At 45.7% G+C, this 21,042-nt stretch overlaps 1 protein-coding gene across 1 annotated transcript; it reads right to left on the reverse strand.

Moving 5' to 3' along the window:
• Nucleotides 1-46: 46 nt before the first annotated feature.
• Nucleotides 47-14,200, reverse strand: CCDC167 (coiled-coil domain containing 167). The gene is made up of 4 exons (XM_083857691.1): nucleotides 14,145-14,200; nucleotides 6,774-6,868; nucleotides 4,337-4,389; nucleotides 47-2,279 (listed from the first exon to the last, which is right to left on the reverse strand). Exons 1-4 carry the CDS (start codon nucleotides 14,181-14,183, stop codon nucleotides 2,176-2,178), a joined length of 291 nt encoding a protein of 96 aa, XP_083713817.1. The 5' UTR covers nucleotides 14,184-14,200; the 3' UTR covers nucleotides 47-2,175.
• Nucleotides 14,201-21,042: the final 6,842 nt, after the last annotated feature.

Genomic DNA, 21,042 nt, shown 5'->3' on the forward strand with positions numbered 1-21,042 from the left:
CAGCAAAATAGTCCCTTTTTTTGATTTTTTTGTTTGTTTGATTGATTTTTGTTTGTTCTTGGCTTGTTTTTAAACAGAAATTGGCAGTAGGGAGAAAAGTGATTTAGGGGTTTGTCTGAATTGTGCCTTAAAGAAAGCTATAGTTTTAGAATCTATAGCAGTTGTTTAGACTGTCTTTTTCTCCACATCCATATGAATGATTTGAACAAGACTGTGCAGTAAAACATAGAAATTCTGACTTAGACACAGGTTCTGTTGAAGCAGTTGAAGGACTGCAGGCTGTTAATGCATCCTCTTGGCTGATCTGTAGACCCTCTCTGCTCCCAAACATAGGTAAAAAATGTATGAAAGAAATGGTGGCTTTTCCCCCTAAACAAGAAGTGTGTCAGTGGTAGCTTTGTCTTGGCAAAGGCACTTCCATGAGAGACAGGGAGGAATCTCTCCCAGTGGGCAATAAAGTACCTCAACCTCTGGTGTCCAGGCCTGTGCACAGTTGGCTTTTTAAACCAACCAGCAGTTTGAGTTCTGAGGACCTCTGTGGACTGCCTTGAGGCTGTGCCAGTGCCAGCAATGCATGCTGCTCCCTCTGCCAGGCGCCTTTGCAGAGTGTTGTGTCCTCAGCTCAGAGCTTTGACTCCTGTGGGCTGGCAGATAAGAGACTGACGAGGAACTAGGATCAGTGTAGGCCTTGGAGGGTACAAAGAAACATGGTCAGTCTACAAGCTAGCTTTTATGAATGGATACTTTGTTTACTCAGTTGTCTCTAGTTCCTCATTTTAATTTGCTTTTATTTTTGATGCACTGAACCTTGATTCTGCATCTCCCTTCAAGAAGGCAAGCATGAGCCACCAAGCCACTTGCTTCCCTGCTGAGAGATTATGTTGGGAAGGGCGGGTGAGGAAGGTCTTGCTGAAGGGAGTGATTGTGTATGTTAATTGCGCAATGTATTGTTATTAGGCTTTGCATCATTTTGCGTTGACTTCTATGTGTTCCTGTTCTATTACCAATACAGCCCCTTTAGTTCACAGCAGTGCCTCTTTCCTTTGCTTCCCACGAAATTTGGGCCAGCAGTGTCTGTCAGTGCAGCAACAGAGAAATGCCAGCAGTGTTAAGTTTTCAAGGCAGTCTCTTTTAAAGGTTTTTGTGGCAAGTTTAGAGCATTGGAATGGGAGGGCATTACAGGGGAAAGTCTCTGGCACTCCTGCAGCATGGGTAGGCTCCTGTTCCACTCAAAGGAAATACATTCCAGGCCACAGCAGACCAGTCACCTACTGTTGAGAGCTCACTGACCTGGGGAGTTTAAGTGCCTAACCTAATCTAGGCTTACCATGGTGCAGTGTGTGCCAGTAGTGAGACAGGAGGATGAGAATAAAGCAGTGGCTGAGAAACAGGACAGAACAGGCAAAAAACCCCCAACAACCAAATAAACAAAACAGGAAACTAAAAGGTCAAATTATTTTATTTAAAGCTCTACAGAAGCACTTTCATCTCTGAGAGTTGATGGTAAATTGTCTTCTGCAAACACTGATTCTCAAAGGCACGAAATGGCTACCAAGCTCTGATGCACTGGAGAGGTAACACAGATCATCTCACAGCCAAGGCACCCAGATCTCAATGTGGATGGCACCTGCTTGCAGAGATACCTACATCCCATCTGCTTTTGTGGAGGTAGGATTCTTTTGGTCCTGGAAGTCAGGGTGGAGGAGGAAGCATCTTTAGCTCAGCTCTGGGAACATATAAAACCACAATATCTACAGCTTACCCCTTGAATCAAGAGCTTGGTCCCTTCAGTTTATGACTGTGTCACAGGACTCAAGGTGTGTATTCCAGCTGGGCAGAAAGTGCCTGTCTGTAATCACAAAGGTCGTCTTCGAAAGGGAGAATGTATTGCCTTCCTGGATCAGGCTGGGTGGTCCTGACTCTGTTTTGGCTAAGATGGCACCACCTTGAGCTCTGCTTGACCTGATTTCCATGTGCAAGTGTGCTGTGATTTCTGGTTTGTCTCCTGTCCTCAATTTGCAGAGAAAAATCTTCCCTACAACAAGGCTGGGAGACAATAAACAAGAACAGTAATTTGTAATGCTGATCCTCACCCTTGGGGGAGGCACAAGAGTGAGAAGAGGAAGAGCTCCTTGCAGGAGTCATTTGTTCAGCAGGGAGAATTCTTGAGTGCAATCACATCGTCCAGCAGGCGTAAATAAGAGCAATCAGCAATGCCATGGCCACAGCAAGGGCAGCATTCTTGCGATTTTCCTTACGAAGCACACTCAGTTCTTTCTCTGGGAAACAAACAGAAGACTTGGCTGTGAAAGTTCTTCATGTTGCACCTACACCTTCTTTCAAAACTTTCTTAGAAGAACAAAGCTACCTTGGCCACATGCAAATATTTTGGGAACAGTATGCAATGCTGCCAGTTAGAGGATGTGCTGAATGGGAAGTACCCAGGCTAGCAGGAACCCTTTCATTTGCTCTCATCCTGACACTTGTGGTAGCTGTGCTCGGGAATACTTCAGTGCCAGAGCAGTTCCTGTTGGCAAATGACATTGCTGTAGGCCTCTACTAAGGACAGATTGTGTCATTAGAATAATGGCTTGTTCCCTAGAAGAATGAAGGAGACTGGAGGGCAGAGAGCTATTTCTACTGTTTTCTAGATGTAACAGCCTGGCAGCTCTTTCTAGTGCAAAAATTTAAATACAACTGTGGCCACCCTCAAATATTGCAGAATCTGTGTTTCCTTACACCTTAGAAGGATCAGTGTGGAAAAGGTCAACCTGGACACTCTTACTCTATTGAGGTCTGAAGCTTTTTAGAGATAGGTAAAGAAACCTAAGAACCACAGATGCAGAGAGAGGAAGACAGTGGCTACTTCAAGTATGGAGTCTTGCCAATCTCCATCTCTGGTTCCCTTTACCAAAGATGAGAACCCCACTCTTCCTGGTTCCATTCCACAAAACTTTGCTGGCTGGTACAGGCAAGCAGTGAGGCCTCCAGCCTTACACACTGCATGGCCGAACAGCACTGAGTGCTCGGCAGGCAAGGTTGGGCGTGGACTGTCTCCAGCGACAGACTGCTTTTGTTGTTGAGTTCATCTGCAGAGACTGCACAAGTTTCTGCCTCTACAGTTTGCACAAGCAGCCTCCAGCAGCTCCCCAAGTGGTGTTGGTAATCAAAAGAGACTTTTAGCTGTTCTTTCTGCCCCATTCTTCACCTAATACAAGCATTCTCATGCAACCACAGAGCAATCTGCTTGAATCTGCACGGCCACAAAGGAGGTGAGGGGTCACATAACCTCATGTACAGCAGTGCCAGTTTAAACTGATGCTGACAATGCCATTGTCAGCAGCTGCAGTTCATGGCCTCAAGTGCATCAACTGGAATAACGAAATATTTAATCAGAGGCCATAGCAGTGATGTCACCATTAGGTGAGGCTGTTGCTGCTGTCAGATTGCTCTGCTGATGCCAGCAGGGATGGCTGGCTGGTAAAAAGGTGGCAGCAATTTTCCGTCTTCTGCTGTCCCTAGTGGTAGGCCCTTAGGGAACAGCTTTCAGTCTGTTTAAAGTAACTGTTAGTCTTCTGGAAACAGTCCTTTAACATGAGTTATAATTACAAATTTGCTGGCTATACCCCAACTTTCAATGCTCTAGACCTAAAAGAATACTTGTGCACAGCTGCAGACTACTGGCAAGCAGGTAACACACTGACTAGTACCAGGAGCCTGAAGATGTGCAAAGCAGCACCTCTAGTGGAATGGAAGTGCTGTCAAGTGTGGGTATCTCTGAGATACTTTTCATTCTAATTGCCTACAGCAGGACATCCACCAAGGAAAAGACCCTGGCTCTCTAGAAGTGCAAGGCAGCACATCAGTGCAAATCACTATACCCTTGTGCTGAGTGGCCTCATAAATTGATGCAGTAAGAACATTCCCCAAGGAAGGTATACTTTGCTACTCTCCTGATAGCACTTGCCTTCTTGCCTAGCAAGCCTCTACTATGGAGAAAAAAAAAAAAAAAGATTGGGGGAGGGATATTGAAAGCTACTTGAGCCAATCTGTTAGCTATGATTATCCAAAGACTGGTAATTTGGGGTATGTGGAGGGGACATTTTCTTCCCTTCATTAGCTGATGCTTATTTTTTTCCCTATGGAAGTACAGCTCAAGTAGGAGGATGCAGACTCCTATTATAATATGCTGACTACATTTCCATTAGTCTAGCTCCCTTTGGTTGAAGCTAAATTCAAAGGCAGAAGTCAGAGGTGGCAGGAGCTTGAAGACAAAGCTAAGCTGCAGTACTGATCCCATCCTGCCCAGAGGGACCATTTTTAATGAAGCTCTTACCATAGTTGTCAGCTTTGGTCATTAGTAAGTTTCGCTCTCTCTCCAGTGACTTTCTGTAATGAGAAGAGGAGTTCATTACCTGCAAGGCACAACACAGCCTATTTCTTTGCTTACATGATGGAAGAGAGACTGTCCCCACTGCTGAGGATATCTGCTCAGAGGATGAGCCCCTCACCCCTCCCTGTTGGAAGGGTGACACTTTAGAAATAGCCAGTTGTGCAAGAGAAGATGCAGCATTTAAAATTATTTTTTCCTTCCCCTAAATTGCTTCCTATCTCTCCTTTCAGAAGAGCAGTGTAGGCAAACAGCTAGAAAGGGCTCTTGGTTCAGTCCCCTACTCCAGTTCCCCCCTAGGTGAGGCAGGGAGTTCTGACACAGCTATGGGATGGGGCAGGGTCCTTATATGCTCTCTGGAGCCCTCCACCACACTGGGCTTACTGCTGGAACAGTAATTCTTCTCACCATTTGAAAATGGGATCCCTTTGTCAGAGGTATCCAATTTACAGAAATTGGGGAACTCAAGGAAACAAGCTGAATCCAAGGCCAGTACTAATGAGTTAAACTACCCAACACAGACTGAAGACTCATCATAACAGTAAAGACTAAGTCAGGCCAACCCAGCCCTTGTCTTAAACTGCACAAGATGATTAATATACAGCTTAAAATATAGCCCCAAAATAGAATTCCTGAAAGCAGTAGTGTTTCCATTATGGCAGCGAGGACACGGTCAGTCCTTTCAGACTGTGCATAAATAAACATGCACTAACAAATTATCTCCTGGTTCAGAGAAGGCAGCAAGTGCAACAGAGTTTGTTGCTCCCCTTGGGGCACAGCAAGAACAACCTGTAGGAGGAAAAAGATCCAAATCTATGTGTACAGCTAGTTAAGTGTAAGGCAGTGCAAGAAAGCAAGCTACATCAGGAGCAGCGGGGCGCTTAAAGAAAACTGGGGAAAGCCAAGGTGGAGAGCAGCCAGGAGGAAGTGAGAAGACAGATTTACCAACATGACCGAGCTGCTACTTAGAAATTTGCCTTGTGAAGAGTGTCAAGGGAAGAAGCTTTGAGAATGAGACATGAAGAAACCATGACAACTGAATTTCAAAGTGGAAAAGCAGAACTCCTCTTCGTGTGCTATGCACTGAATCAATAATTTTGATCGCGGTATCTTCCCTCCAGGGTTGTTCAAAGGGTCTGGAATAGCACAATGGAAGTTCTGTTTCTATTTCCATAAAATACGTAAAATTCATAGAAGGCCCCAAGAGCCCTAATTCATAATTCTTTGCTCTAGGCCCTATATTTCAGACAGAAACCATCCTGTCGAGTTATCACAACTGTAGGTTTGATTGTTGACCACCTAAGTACCAGATAAAGAATACAGACAGTAAACAAGGAGAATTTACTCCAGAAAAGGATTGTTGAGACGAAGAGCTAAAGAGATGAGGGACAGGAAGAGACAGGACCTTGCCTAAATATGGATGGGGATATAAAATTCCACTAAAGGAGGAGGGGGGAGAGTGCAAAGGAAGTTTAACAAAGAAGTTAAATTGAGCCTGATAAGTATCAGGGGATGGAGACATCACTATTGCTATGATCATTTCTAATGGGGTTCTACAGGACAGTACTGTAGAGCAAACATCAGGATCATCAGGACCACTCCCTGGGCCTATGAGTGAGCTTCCCAGCCTTTTTTTGCTAGGAACAGAGCAGAGAATGCTAGTGACTGAAAAAATGTCCTCAAGCTGAGAGATTTGAGAATCAGCTGAGAGATCTAAAACCTTTTGCTTCACACTCAAGAGAAACAGCAGGCTCTGCCTGTATCTGCTACAAAATCCAGGCCAAAGTTCTTGCTTGAGTCCCAGCTCTAGAAGGCAACAGTTGCTGCCTCTACACCAGCCACAGGTTTCACGGGAATTGTCCCTCTTAACTTTCCCAAGAAAAGCCAGTGCATCAATGCATCCCTACATCCAGACACATTAGCAACAGAGATACAGATATTTCCCCTCAGCTGCTTTTGCAGCTGGATCCCAGCCTGGTTTGGCCCTCAGTAGCAGTTGCTGCACATCTCCCTGATTGAACCCAGGTGGCTTCAGCAAGGCTTGAGCAGCAGCGTGCAGAAAAACCTTTGCCAGACTCACAGAGCAGGTTCATAACAGGCCAGGAGCCAGATCTGCAAATGAACTGGCAAGTTTGAGGCACTGCTTGTCTGGTTGTGGCACAGGTTGGAGTCAGGCTGTTAATAAGAGACAGCTCTCTCTGTATCACTGCACTGCTTACAGAGGCAAGTTCCCCAATAAAACTCCAAGCTGTGGGAAGAGAGTCTTGTCATGGGGAAATCACACATTCCCACCCCTCCAAGAGCCTTTGCTGCGTCCTACAGCAGGATGACAGTGAAGCTGAAGTGCACATACACAGCTGTGTAAGGAGATGGTTGGCGGTACCTTCCTTCAGGGCTGAGCTTCTCCCTGCGCAGCTTCAGGTCCACTTCTTCCATGCTCTGTCTGCAGCGTGCCAGCTTCTCCTCCAATCCATCAATCTGAAAAACACCACACTAGTCACCATCATTTCTTCTCCCAGCTTACAAGGACTCATTCCCATTCAGATAGTGGCAGCTCAGCCACTCTTCCTCCCCAAATCAAGGGAAGGACCACAGATCTGTGTAGAGATCACAGCACAGAGAGCTCATCATCTCCCAGATCAGCCTGTATTCTAGCCCAGACAACTGTAACATCACCATCCCAGACACAGCCAAACAGGCCCTGACACTGCCTATTGTGTGGCTGGCCAGCACCCTTTTGTTAGGATCTGATCCTGTTCCAGCCTGTTATAGTTTCTTTGCATCTGGGTCCACAAGCAAAGGTGTGATTTAAGGTATCTTTATGTGCTTAGAGGACCAAAAGAGACACTGGCCTAAACCAAAACCTGAGGGACGGGGTCTTGATTTAGCATTGTGAATGAATACAGCAATCTACAAAGCACCCTCAGCTGTCTGCTTGGGTGAAGAGGGAACAAAGGGATACCTCCAGTCTCTTTTACCCAACTAAATCTACAACAGCAACAGGAGTCTGCACAGTATGCTCAAGAGAGCATTCGCCACTGCCTCCTTCAACCTGTACCAAGTGTTGGCAGCAACATGTCTCCATGCAGAAAAACACTGGTTATCTCCTTGTGTCTCTTCATCAAGTACCCCAACAGCCACCCCTGTGTCTTCCTGTGGAGAGGAGTAACCATAGCTAAGCACAGGAGGGTTGATTTCCTTGTGTGCAAACAGACTGCACATGAGGGAGCCCTACCATGGGCAACAGTTTTGGGAATCATTCCTCTTTTCTGCCTGGCAACCACAGCATAGACATCTCAAGGAAAACTTTGTCTTTCAAGCTTGCTTCAAGCAGGGAAACAGTGGGACTAATCAGACAATATGCACACAACAACCTAGCCTGAAAGAAAACAGCCTCGGTGCACTAAGGTAGCAATGAGCTCTCTTTTGAGCTACTCAGTGCAACACTCCTGCTGCACCTGGTTCTCCAGGGAAGGCCAAGGAGCCTTCACACACCAGACACTAAGAGGCAGCACAGTCCCAGGTAAAGGTGGAATGAGCTGCCTGGACACCAGCCTCAGAGGCAGTCCAGAGCACAAACACACTCATAAACTGTAATAAGGGAAACAAAATCAAAGGTAGTGATCCCTAATTACTGCTGCTTTGGGATCAGCTCTTTTCTGATCAGCTCCTGTTAATGAGCTCATTAACAATCTCACACCTTCTGCTCAGGAAAGGCAGGCAAGCATTATAACTAAGCAGGGTGGGAGAGAAGAGGCTTGACATAAAGCAGACCATGAAAAGAAGTTTAACCAATCAGTTAAATAGTCTGGAAGGAGCACAGCAGAGCTGGGGAGGGAGACACATATAATAAGGCTCAAATAAATCTTTGATTTATCAGACAGCAATTTCAAAGTCCTGGGTTATTAGGAAACTCTGCCTAATAGTGCTGAAGATCCAAGAGGAACATGCACAGCTTCCTGAGCCCAAGGGGAGCACCAAGGCATATCACCTGATCCCAATGCTCAGGGAATACCACTTCTGTATTTGGCAATGCTCTAGGGTTGCCTGGATGAGGATAATTGTCCTCCATTTCCAGCTGTGCCAGTTAAGAATGTTAACTGCAGCTGCTCATCACCATGTCACCCAACTCAGTCAGCATGATGCATTGCCCCAGTCAGCTTCAGGGCCAAGAAAGGACTTCACCCAGGCCAGCTCTGACCACACTTATCAGCAAGTTAATTTAATAGCACAGTGTGGTACAGCAGAGGTGGGGCATTGGTCCAGTCAAATTTAAGAATTACCATCTCCCTCACCAGTTCCTACCATCTGCAAATGGCTGTTTCTGCTCCCTTAGCTCTTGGAAACCCTTACGTACCCACATAGGAAAAGATGCTCCAGCATGTGTCACCTGCCTCCTCCTTAGCCTGTTAAACTATTGCAGTGCGCCATGGCTTCTCTGCAAATACATTTAAAAATAATGCTAAATAATACCTTAATGAATTAATGAGAGCTTTAGTTAGTCAGCTGTCAACCCCAACACTAATTTTTCCATGCTACTGCACTCCAATCCTCTCCTCCACGCCTGCTCCTCCTGCTCAGCTGGCAGTTGCTCTCACTAGTACATTCTCTGCCCATACTTCCCTCATTTCATGAGACTTAACAAGAGTATATTCTGCCCAACTTCCTCAGTGCTTTTACTTTCTGCTGACTAAAAATCTCCAGATTCCACATAATACTTTAAAGTTTCAACTGGTTTTACTGCTCTTAAATCAAAACCCAAGTCTGGGTCCCCTGCTGGAGAGCAATAATTTGCTAATAAACCACATGCCCCAGAACTGCACCATCAGCTGTGCTGAGCTGGGGGCACAAGGGATAAAAAATAACCAGGAAAAAAAAAACAAAAACAAGGAAGGAGGAACGGATTGCTGAATGAACAAAATACTTTTCTTTCAGAATCTCACTACTGCTGGCTAGCCTGGGTTATTAGGCATTATAAGGAAGGACCAAGAGTGAGGATTCACTGATGTTATTGATCCACTGTGCCTCAGTTTCCCCACTTATAAATTAAGACAATATAATCTGCCTCCTGAAGGCAGCTCATTTGAGTAAGAAGCCTCAGACACCGACCCAAACTATGGGCAGAGCACTATCCTGACATGTCAATGCCATTGCCTTGCTTGGCATTTAGGATCTGCTCCTGCAAGCCAGGAGTTTCTCGGCAACTCAGCCATCCAAGTAACTCTTCACTGCAGGACAAAAGAAAGACAGAAACAGAAAATAAGCACAGGGAAAAATCAGAGTAATGCCTGGGAATTACCGATAACACTATGGGCTGCTGAGGAAACTCCTGAGGGGCACATAGTCTGTAAAACTGTAGCACAAGAAAATCCGTAGGGCTTTGCTATAATTCCCCGCTGCAGCTAGCTCTCCAGGAGAGCAATCCTAGAAGCAGATGCTCACCTGAGCTTGCTGTGGATGGAAAGCTTTCTCTCCTACTACATAATACATGTGGTTACTTGGGGTACATACCTGGGCACACTGGAAGCCCCAGGAAAACAAAGAGCCAAGCTCAATTCACTGAACCACCCTTGCACCTCACACTGCCTTGTCTCTTTAGTGGCAATCTCAGCACAGTGCCCCTCCTAAGCTGGAAAGATGAACCCTTCCTCCTTTTAGCTCTCCTTTCATTTAAGGCAATCCTCTGGGACAGAGCTGAAATGCAGCAAGCAGAAAGCTCACATGCCAGCCCCCCAGGGTCACACAGATGGTAGCAGGGATGCAGGACTTCACTCACAGAAACATCTAAAAGTAGTTCCAGTTAAAAAGGGGGAGTGAAACACGTGCTTCACATGCAGGCAGCAGATCTGGGCACACAGAGCTGCCCTTCTGAAGCTCCTCAGGCGACACTCCAGAAAGTCAAGTCCCAGCAGCTTTGGATGCACACAGGGATTAAAGACCAGATGCCTCCTTTGCTCCACAGGTATGACAAGGCATTCAGCTATTTTTGCTGAATTCTGGCAACACTTGCTCATGATTTGCAAACCCTTTTAAACCAGAGAGACCTAGAATGGATTTCAATCCAAATGGACTTACATGCCTATTACAAATTCCATTTGTTGGGATCATCTTGGGCAGGGAGCCTGAAATGGCTCACATGAAGGCAGAGACAAAGACAGAAGTGAAAAGGAAGCAGCTTTGCTTATAGAATTGAGCTGGATCCCATTTAATACATTTTGTAACAAATTAATGAAAGCTTTCTTTCCAGCAGAAAGGCTAAAAGCGCTTTTCAAGAACTGGCATCCACCCTCTGCTTTTATGAATTCCCTAATTAAGATACTGGCAAAGAGCCATATCACACACACGTCGACATCCAACAGCATTAGGTAATGAGGTTTTCATCTTCTGACCCTCACAAAACAGATCAAAGCCAACTGAAGAGGCAGGGGCAAAGAAATAAACCCTTCCCTGAGCAGTCTTTACGTGCCTTGTCACCTGCCAGCACACTTGAGCTGTTCTTTCACAGAAGAATTAATGGTTCCTGCATCCACAAATTTGGCTGGATTATTAAAATCAGTCCAGCAGAGAGAAATTTTGTTTAAATTTGAGTGCTAACTTGCTGTTCATGGACGCACTTCCATTTTCTCCATGTTCTTGGAATCATTTTGCACACTGCAAAATCATTTCACAGACATTCCGCCCACAGCATGTTTGGAAATATTTACCAGACAAGCTATTCACAGCAGAGGATGATCCACCAGCAAAGCCTAAGATGACTCCTGCAGAGCAACCCTGTCTGTTGCTAAAGGAGGAAAGGCTGGATCCTACCTACAGCTCCTCCTTCTGCCTTGCAGGGACCATCTCACTAGTCAGCCCATCCTGCCCCAGTCCAGACCAGTGGCTTTGCAGGACCACACACAGATGTGACCACAGAGCATGTGAGCCAGATTTCAGAAGGCTTCTGCAAGAACAGCTTTACTGAGTATAACTGTGTCAGCCTTTTCCCTATTCCTTATGTTCTTTCATGGACACTGATCAGCCATTGCCCTGGCAGAAGCAGCAACACATGTAACAATACTTTCTAGAAACACACACCTGACATTTTGCTGCTCAGGCACTGCCTTTAGTGTAATGCACTTTTCTACTTCTCTGATTTTTTTTTTCAGTTGTTATCTGAACCACAAGTATATTTTTAATGGTTACAATATCCTTTGGCAAAAAGTTTCATAGCAGGTTGTGAGAAGAACCAACCCCTCCAGTTTGTTCTGACTTTGTCAGCTGCTGGTTTCATTTGATAGCCCTAACTTTATTGACAGTGTATGCTCATTCTTTGTTTAAAGCTACAAATAGCATGCAGAGGATATAGGCCTATATTGGGTCCCTTGCAGTCATGTTTTCCAGCTTAAAAGGACCTGGAATGCTTGTGTCTTACATAGAAGTTCTCCACACCTTTGGTCATCCATGTCAGTCTCTTCAGTTTAATTCCATTTTCACTATTTTGGTACAAAATGGACCAGTCTTGCCAGTTTCATTTTCCTGATGAGTTTCCTCAAGCAAGTCCTATGCAGCTCAGCATTGTCAATAGGGCTGCCTGTCACAGGACTAGAGCTATATGAAAGAAGTGGCATGAATTTAAACCACCACAACATTTTGGAGACCCATTTATATCTATTTAAACCAGACCATATCAATTATATCTGCAATTTGTAAGTGCAAGCTAATCTGATAAGTGTCCATATAGAAAATTGCATTCATTTAGCATCATGACTTCAGTTAAACAAGCATGACTCTGCCTAGATGAGGCCTTTCAAAGCTGGTCATGCATCATGTCATATTAAGAATAATTTGAAAAGTTTTCTTTACAATCATAACAGCTCAGAAGGTAATACTGAACAGAATAAGTTTAAATTATCAATCGAGTATCCTGGTTGTCATGCAAACTGAAACACAGCTCTTTCTTCCTCTGGCTTAAAGAGATTTTTTTTTCTTCCTCCCTAACCTCTCATCACTCAGTGATGAGTGGTGTTGTCATCACTGCAAGTGGAAAGAATTTTATCTTGTAGTAGTGTCTTTGCACAGAAATTTTCACCTGTAGCACAGAAAAAAAGAGTAGTTCTACAGTCCTTTCAAAACTAGTGTGTTCCATCAGGAAAACTTCTAACCACCACACCCCCCCCCACCGCCCAAAACCTAATCAAAGCTACTACAAGTCCTCAAACACTTTGCAAGAATTTTCTGTGGCAGCTAAAATCAGTCCCTTTTCATTCTGTGAACAGCAGGTCCCTAAGAGGCTGAGCCATTTTCCCACCTCTCTTTTTTGTCAGGTAGACTCTACTATCTCAATTTTTTGTCTGCCACCTCTCAAACCAGAACCACAACAAAACAAAACAAAAACAAAAACAAACAAACAAAAAAAACCCCACCAAAACCCCCAAAATATCACTGTTCAGTTCTCTCTGGCAGGCTCACCAAAGGAAGCTTGGACAGTCACCACACCCCCCTGGGCCCCCTCTGGTGGTTATATTTGGGTTAGAGTGCCCAAAACTGTGTTTCTCTAATGAAAGCCTAACCAAAGAAACACACCAGAAAACCATAAACTGAACTCCTGTTCCACACAGCAGCATGAGAGGGGATCTCACCAATACATAAAAATATCTTAAAGGTGGGTGTGAAAAGGTCGGTGCCAAACTCTTTTCAGTGGTGCCCAGTGACAAGATGAGCAGCAATGCCCATAAACTAAAACACAGAAGTTCCACCTCAGTGTGAGGAAAAACTTTTTTACACTGAAGGTGGCAAAGCACTGAACAGCCTGCTCAGGCAGGCTGTGGGATTTCCCTCTCTGGAGACATTCAAAATCTATGGGGTCATGTTCCTGTGTGATCCTGCCCTGGCAAGGGGGTGGGATGAGATGATATCCAGAGGTGCTCTCCAGCCCTAAGGATTCTGTGACACTCACCTTTTAGATAGTAGCTCACGACACATATATGACACACTCTGCCATTTCACCAGCTTTTCCATTCTGGTTACCTTGGTCTGCCGTGCATGTGCTCACCTGCAAAGACTTCGGGGCAGAGAGGTGGCCAGAGAGATTCACTGATTGAATTCTGCCCTATTTCAGCCATTTGAGAGGAACATTCAGGACTTGCTGTCCCCACAGTATTTAAACCCACAGACCTGAGTTCAGACAGCACTGCTCAGTGCAGGAGACAGAAAGATTTATGCTTCAGAGAGACCTTAGCTACAACAACTCAGTTTGTTAACAAAAATACAAAGCTTCAACAGAGCTTTCCAGCAGCCCTCCTGCCACGCAGGAGATCAAAGAATCACAGAATGGGTGAGGTTTGAAGGGAGCACAGTGGGTCATCTGCTCCAACCTCCCAGCTCAAGCACAGGGCACAAATGGAACCTCCAGTGAGGGAGAGACAGACAAAACACCCAAGCACAGCAATAAAAAGGCGGCTTTAGAAGGGAGGCATACTCTTAAAGCCCAGCCCTTCCCCTTTCTCCTCGCTGCAATTTCCAGGCCCCTCACATGCTGATTTACCACCAGGCTCCTCTCAAGAGCGAGCAGCACACGGCCGGCTCCCAGCGCCGCACGCCCACAGCGGGCTGGTGCTCACGGCTCGCCGAGCACCGCCGTGGGCACGCTCACCCACCGCCCCTCACGGCGCTGGCTCCAGGGCTCGGCAGGAGCGAGGGCACCATACACGGCCGCTCAATGCCGGGAGCAAGGACGCGGCCCCAAGCCCCCGCCGGCCCAGCCCGGCCCCCTCACCTCCCGGGCCACGCTCGGCCCCGCTCGCCGCCGCCCCATGGTCCGGCCCGCCCGGCCGCGCATGCGCGGGGGCGCCCCCGCCTCGGCTGGGCGGGTGCCATGTTGGGGGGGGCGGCGCGGCCGGGCCGGGCCCGTGGGACCGCTGGGCCTGCCCCGGGTCTGGCCCTGCCCCGGGTCTGGCCCTGGCCCTGCGAGCCCTCTCGCCTTGGTTCCGACACAGCCGAAGGCAAGCGGCAGCCGGAGCGGTGCCTCCCGCCTTGTGCCGGGGCTGCCCGCACCCCGCTCTGCCATGTCTGGTGGCAGCGGGTGAGGGATGGCTGGGAAGCCCAGGCGGGACTCCTTGGTCGTGCCTGGGCCTCCCTCTCCACCCCTCAGAGACCCCGGCTCCCTCGGGTGCTGCCTGGGCAGATCCGGAGTGATCGGCTGGTTTTCCCACAAGTGGAGCCAGAGCATTCCTGGTGAAGCATTGATTTAGAAGAATTAAAGACTTTAGTCAAAATAGATAGTGCTGAGATAAAGTAACTAGGACTTCCCTTTTTGTTAACAGAAGCCAGACTGAAGGAACTGATAAATCATGGAAGGAACTGATAAATCTTGGAAGGAACTGATAAATCATGGAAGCTGTCAAACTAGGCTTTTGCATCCTGACTAATCAATAGACCCCATGAATACAATACAATCATAAACAGTCCTGAAAAAAACAGGATTCAGCTGTCACTAACACTAAAGGTTAAAAAGTCAAAGGGAGGAAGACCCATCTTACTTCATCCTTTTGGGACCCCACCCTATAAAAAAAGACCACCAACCCATTTAAAAGAACAAACTACGCATGCTTAATGGCTTTTTGGGCTAATTACCATACGAAGCGGGGAATGGGATGTACCAGAGTTATGAATACGCATTTGTGTTTTGTGTATTCAATACTCCTGTACATAAAGGACCCTGTGATGATCTATAAATTGCGCGTGTGTTTTTGGGAGCTATCCCGCACGCTGCCCAGCGTCGTAATAAACATACACTTTCTAATTTTAAACTGTTAGAGAGTCTTTGTCTGTCATTGTTGGATATTGGTATTAGATTAATATCCATAGTTTTTTAATAATTCACTGGGCACTCCAGACCAGGTCTTGTAGTGCTGGGGGTGGGGATCACTCCGGAAGAAGGCAAACCTCGCAAACCCCGAACGGCTGCTTTGCGGCATCTCAGGATGAATGAGAATTTTTTTTGGACATCAGGAGGAATTTCTTAATTGAAAGGGTTGTCAAACTTTGGAACAGGCTGCCCAGGGAGGTGGTGAGCCTCCACATCCCTGGAGATGTTTAGGAAAAGATGATGTGGAACACAGTGTCATGGTCTAGTTGACATGGTGGTATTTCATCACAGGTTGGACTCAGAGGTCTTTTCCAACTTAATTGATTCTGTAATTGTCTTATTCAGGTTGTCCTTGGGGCTTCCTATTTAAATGCTGGTGTTGTGCTAAAGCAGAAGAAAAGCTGTGTGATCTACCTGGAGATAGAACTTTGTGCATGCCAGCCAGTTCAGTGCAGGATGCTAACCATGATCTTACATATGCATAACAACACTTGTTCTGACCAAGAAAGCTTTTTATGAAACACTGCTATCTTGTATTTAAAAAAAAAAAAAGAAAAGCAACATCACTGAAATGATCTATCTTCAGGGTAGGACATGGCTGCTACATGACAGAGAGCAGCAGTGCTATTTGCTGGCAAAAAAAGGAAGGCTGGGCAGCAGCAACATTTATTAGACATACAGACTGAATTTTTATTTTGACTAAATACCCTCTGCTGACTGAAATTTTGCTAGGATGACAGGAGTGCAGATGCATGTCACACAAGCAGTGATAATACCGATACCTAATTTGTGTGTTTCATTTTTCTTTCAAACATTGCTCCCCCTTCCTTCATTCTTACTGTGTGAGATGACATGTCTTGGTAACAGCAGCACTCTCATTTTATGTCTGGAGAAATTAAGGGACAGCTATACTCTTTTCTGCTTCCCAGTGTGGTACTTGACTTGATGTAACAGAGTCTATACTTCTGAACCCAAAGGAGCCAGAACTCCCACCTCCAGGCTGAGATACTGTGAGATAACTGCTTTCCAAGCAGAAGCAGCTAGTCCAAAGGCAGTAAAGAAGGTGAATAGGACCCAGCCAGCAGCCCTAGGGAAGCACAGCGTCAGGGGTAGGGAGAAAATGAAAAAGTGGGAGAATGTTATTTTTTCCTCTCTTACACTGAAGATTTGATTAGTGAGTGTAAATACAATCTAAAAATGCATAGAGGTTTGGAGAAACCCATCTGTTATGATTTACAATGGGCTGAAATAGCTATTAGTTCAACAGAAAGCATTTTCTCCTTCACAAAGGTGAGTATTGATTCAGGGGAGGACTGTCAATTCTCACATACACTTCTCCGCAGAGAGACAAACATTCACCATTTTGCGGGCAGATGACTGTGACCTTTGTTGTTACATCTTTTGGGAAGACAGAAAAGGGGAACTGGTTCCTCCTTCACAAGCAAGCCACCATTCTCACCATTGCAAGCAGCAGTTTTCAATTTGTGTATTACTTCTCCTGGTACTCCTGAATCTATCAAGCTGATAACCTCATTTTGCCTGTTACCTGATCTTGTGTCTCCTGGTTCTCCCCTCAGCTGACACCTTTTCTTCATCCATCCCTGGTATGTCGTCATTTCCTATGTAACGTCATTCATGTCATCTGCATGATAATGCAAGAAAGAATAACTTTCTCTGCAAATTTATGGTATTTTTCTTTTGGAAACTTGAAGAACAGATCTGGAAGTTTTTCACATGCAATGACATCAGCTTCCGTGTTTTAGAATATTCACGGACATGAGTCTGAATTTGAACTACTCATATCAAGGAGCTGCTACTGTCAACTTGCATATCTAAGCTGGAAATCAAAAGGTTTGTAGCTTTGAGAGCAATCATATTATGGAAGACACCTCCTGCCAGAAAGGTGGTAGCAAAAGACTGAAATAGTTTTTAGTAGGCTCTGGAATGGGATGGTCTAACAGAAAGCCTGTAAGAGGAAGGTGTAGGATGTGATGACGTACAGGTGGACACCAAATAACATATCCAGTAATGAGACTGGATATGGTCCTAGTGAGACCCTGCTCAGTGTCTCTGATGATGCTGTTCCTACTGCATCCTTGCAGCCAAAATGAGTGACAAAGTGGTGTTAGAAACTAAAAATACACAACTGTCAGCCTTAAAGGAACGTTCAAGAGACACTGCACCTATGTGCCCAGAGGCAGGATCAGATACACTGATGCCACCCAAGAAAGTGTTTGCTGCACCTGTGCTTAACACAGCAGGAATGCTGCCACCTCCTCAGCACCTGTTACACTGCTCATTGCCTGGTAGCAGGGAAGGTTTGCCTCCTCTCTATAACCTAATTGAGCTTTTTGCATGTTGACTGTAGCATCGCATGGCTGCAGTGTCCATCGTGTCCAGAGAGGTTACAGTCGCCGGCAGGGAAACAGACGAGACAAGTCTCTTTTGTTAAGCACGAGAGTCCATTTTATTTCCTCCCCTTCCCCGAGCCGAGGAGGGAGGAGAGGGCAAAGAGAGAGAGAGTGAGAGAGAAAACCCCACCCCCGTCTCCCCTTAAGCAGAGGGTCTGGGGTCAGGGCAAAAGGGCAGGCGAGGGCATTGACCTGAAGCCAACAGAGACACACCAAGGGGGAAGGAACCACAAAGCCAAGGTCATTGAGGTGGAGGGGCAGAACCGACCAAACCAGAGCACAGAGCACATTGGAAGTATCCCCTCAGGCAGGAGGAGTAGCTATGGTCTGTCTTGCCAAGGCCAGACCCTGGGTATTACACTGAGGGGCTGAAGGGACTCCACAGTTGACCCATTCTCAGCACACGTGTGGAGCAATTGATCAGCATCTTCTAACAACCTTATGTATTTGAGGTTGATTATCATATGCCCTCTTCTGTTTTCGTCCTGTTAGGATCAATCCTCTTCTTTCAATCCTATGCATTTTGCACCTCTTCCACTGTTTGTTACCTTTCTCCAGTCCAAACTGGTCTAGACTAATCCTATCTAACTTGGGTGTATTGAGAAAGGAAAAAATCATCCCCTTTGTCTTAGAGGCAGTGTGCCCTACTAATGCAGCCGAGAAGGAAATTTGTCTTTTAATGCAATACTTTCACAATGGAAATTCATATTTGGTTCACAGCCCTGTAACTCCCTAATGTTTCCTCTGTGCTGAAGTCTAGGGAGGTGTTACCCATTTCTTTACTGGTGCATAATTTCTTACCCTTCTCAGCTCATTTTTTTGCACCAGTTTTATGAAATTTTAGCTACCTGAATGTGAATTATTTCTTCAATTTACCAAATCTTTTTTTTCCCCCCATTATGCCTTCTGTCTTGTATGATCTTCCAGACTCGAGGCCAACTATGCATTTTATAAATATACTTTATTTGATTATCCAAGTCACTGGGGAAAGCAGTCGATAAATCTGTTCTTTTTAAGTCCTGATCTGATAACAAACTACTGATAACTAGTTTCAGAGTGCATACCTGTGACAAACATTGTTTCAAAAACCCTTACTACACATCAGGATAGCCTGCATTTCTGGGCATGCTCTCTCCATTATTTCGGTTACTGTGACAGGGAAAGCTGAACAGTTTACATGATTTGTTTTTGGCTTTATCTCTGCTGGCTTTTTCGTATTACCTGATTATCTTTAAGTGCTAACAAATTGATTATTTAATATTTTTTTCACATTTATTGAGGAGATAGGAAGGTAATGACTGAGGAATCAAAGTTTTCAGGAAGGTTTAGGGACACTTGCTGATTTTTATCAGGGCAGTGCTGACTTTGAGGGTAATTTAATAGAACAGACATTAAGTCTTCACTAGTAATTAAGCCTTTACTAGTAAATTAAGCAGCATCAGGAAATGTTCCTAGAATACAAATTCAATCATCGGATTTAAGTTAAGTGTCAGTATACCCTCTGACATGATTTTATTTGGTCCCTAGGACTGTCCCAGACAATTTCCAGGCTTGGTTGGGAGTTATAGGCAGAGGACCATTCCCAGTGGGCTGTTCAATGAGGTCACGGTTTCAGAGGTGAAGAGAGTTTAATAATATGGATGTGAGCCATTTTGTGCAAGTTTACAGGATGCATCTAGGACCATATTCCTGGGCACTTCTGATTTACTACCTTCCTACCTCTTTTTGCATTCTCTATCTGCAAGATTCACTGTGCTTTGTAAGGACAAATGAATCAGTCCTCTGACAAGTCTGAGAGGAAGCTGAGGCCAGATGTCTCACTTTATTGATGTGAGGCAGCATCTGACCCAATCTTCACAGCAATGAAATAGCTGGGCTAGCACTCAATCAGGGGCCTAACCTCTTATGCTTGGCTATACCATGGGGAGCAGCCCTTTGTGTCCCAAGCACATCCTTCCCCATCTTATGCAATGTCTCAATGGACCATGAGACAGGACGGGACCTTCCAGGAACCTTCTGAGAACAGGTGTCCCCCAGCATAGTGGTGTCCAGTTCTAGCCAGTGCTGTGTCTCCTCTCCCCTCCCAGCTCTGCTGTACCATATGCAGCTGGCAGCTGGGAGCACAGAAGGAAGGAAATCACTGTGCTGTGTCAATGGAGAAGCCTCTCTGCAAGGAAAAGCAGAGGTGAGAGCAGGCAGGGTGAGCTGGCCTCTATCTGTATACTTGCACCTGTGAAGAGATGGAAGGAAACACCTTGATGCTGAAGGCAGCCAGGAATGGGGAATCTCTGGGACATGATGATGATGACTCCTAACACATTGGAATAAGTAGATTTCTCTGGGGCAGAGGTTGTGTGTTGACCTCCTGGGGGAAACAAAAACTAAGTGCAAATGAGGCAGACAATGACCTGAGAGGTGCCGTGAGCTAGAACTGGGCTATGGAGCTTAATTATTCTCCCACTTCCTTCTTGTAGGACCAGCATATAAATCCTCTGCCTTCTCTCTAAGCTCTATAAGCAGGGATGAAATTGCCTCTTTGCAATGATTACCAGGGGACAAAAATTCCAGTGCAGATATATCTGCCCCAACCTGGAAAGACAGTAGAATTAAATGCCGCCAGGGAGCAGAAGAGGAACAAAAAGCACTATCAGATTTCAGATGTCTGAAAGATGCTTCTGTAGTGTGGGGTGTTTTTTTCCTCTGGGAAGATAAATATTGAGAATCCAATGGACTGCATCTTCAGTTTGTGTGCATCATGTTCTCTGCTTCCACCTTGATGGGCTTCACACAGATTCTGGGAACAGCTTGAGATGATAGAATTAATTAAATGAAATTAATCAAAACAACCTACCGGAGACAAAACTGGCATCGGTGAAATGCAGAGTTGGACCAAGAAGGAATTCTGTAGTTCAGGCTAATGCCTGCCCTCATCAATAGATTCTGTTTGGATTAAAGCCCGTGTCATATACAACTCGGTCAAACATGAGGGGCTCTGAGGAGTTGTGTGCCTCATGCAAGATCACGCCTGTCCATGCAGTGCAGTAATTGTGGTGGGAACAGATGGAGTCCTGCTTTTCACAGAGCCAGGCACAGCGTAATCACAGATCTTGCTTTGATGCTGAATGAAGCTGAACTCCAAATCATGCTGTGTTAATGTGGAGGAAGCAGGAAAACTGGAGCAATGGGTTTTAGAGATGTGATCTAAGAGGGTTCCATGGGTCCACTGGATGTGTCCCACTCTGCAGACCCAGAGACAGAGGTATAGATTTGTCCAAATGGGTCACTGAAATTGGAGATTTCCTTTTGCTTTAGTGCCTGCCCATTCCCCCCAGCACATCAGCTCTAGTGTTCTTATGCCGGGTACCAGTTTGGAGGCATTCATTTGGGCCTGTCCC

Source organism: Zosterops lateralis, assembly GCF_965231275.1.
Source record: "Zosterops lateralis genome assembly, chromosome: 3".
Classification (NCBI taxonomy): Eukaryota; Metazoa; Chordata; class Aves; order Passeriformes; family Zosteropidae; genus Zosterops; species Zosterops lateralis.

Coding starts and splice junctions, on each gene's coding strand:
- CCDC167 (XM_083857691.1), bottom strand. CDS start 14,183: ATGGGGCGGCGGCGAGCGGGGCCGAGCGTGGCCCGGGAG. Junction 4,390..6,773: donor AAGCTCAGCCCTGAAGGAAG/GTACCGCCAACC, acceptor TTCTCATTACAG/AAAGTCACTGGAGAGAGAGC. Junction 2,280..4,336: donor GACCAAAGCTGACAACTATG/GTAAGAGCTTCA, acceptor TTTGTTTCCCAG/AGAAAGAACTGAGTGTGCTT.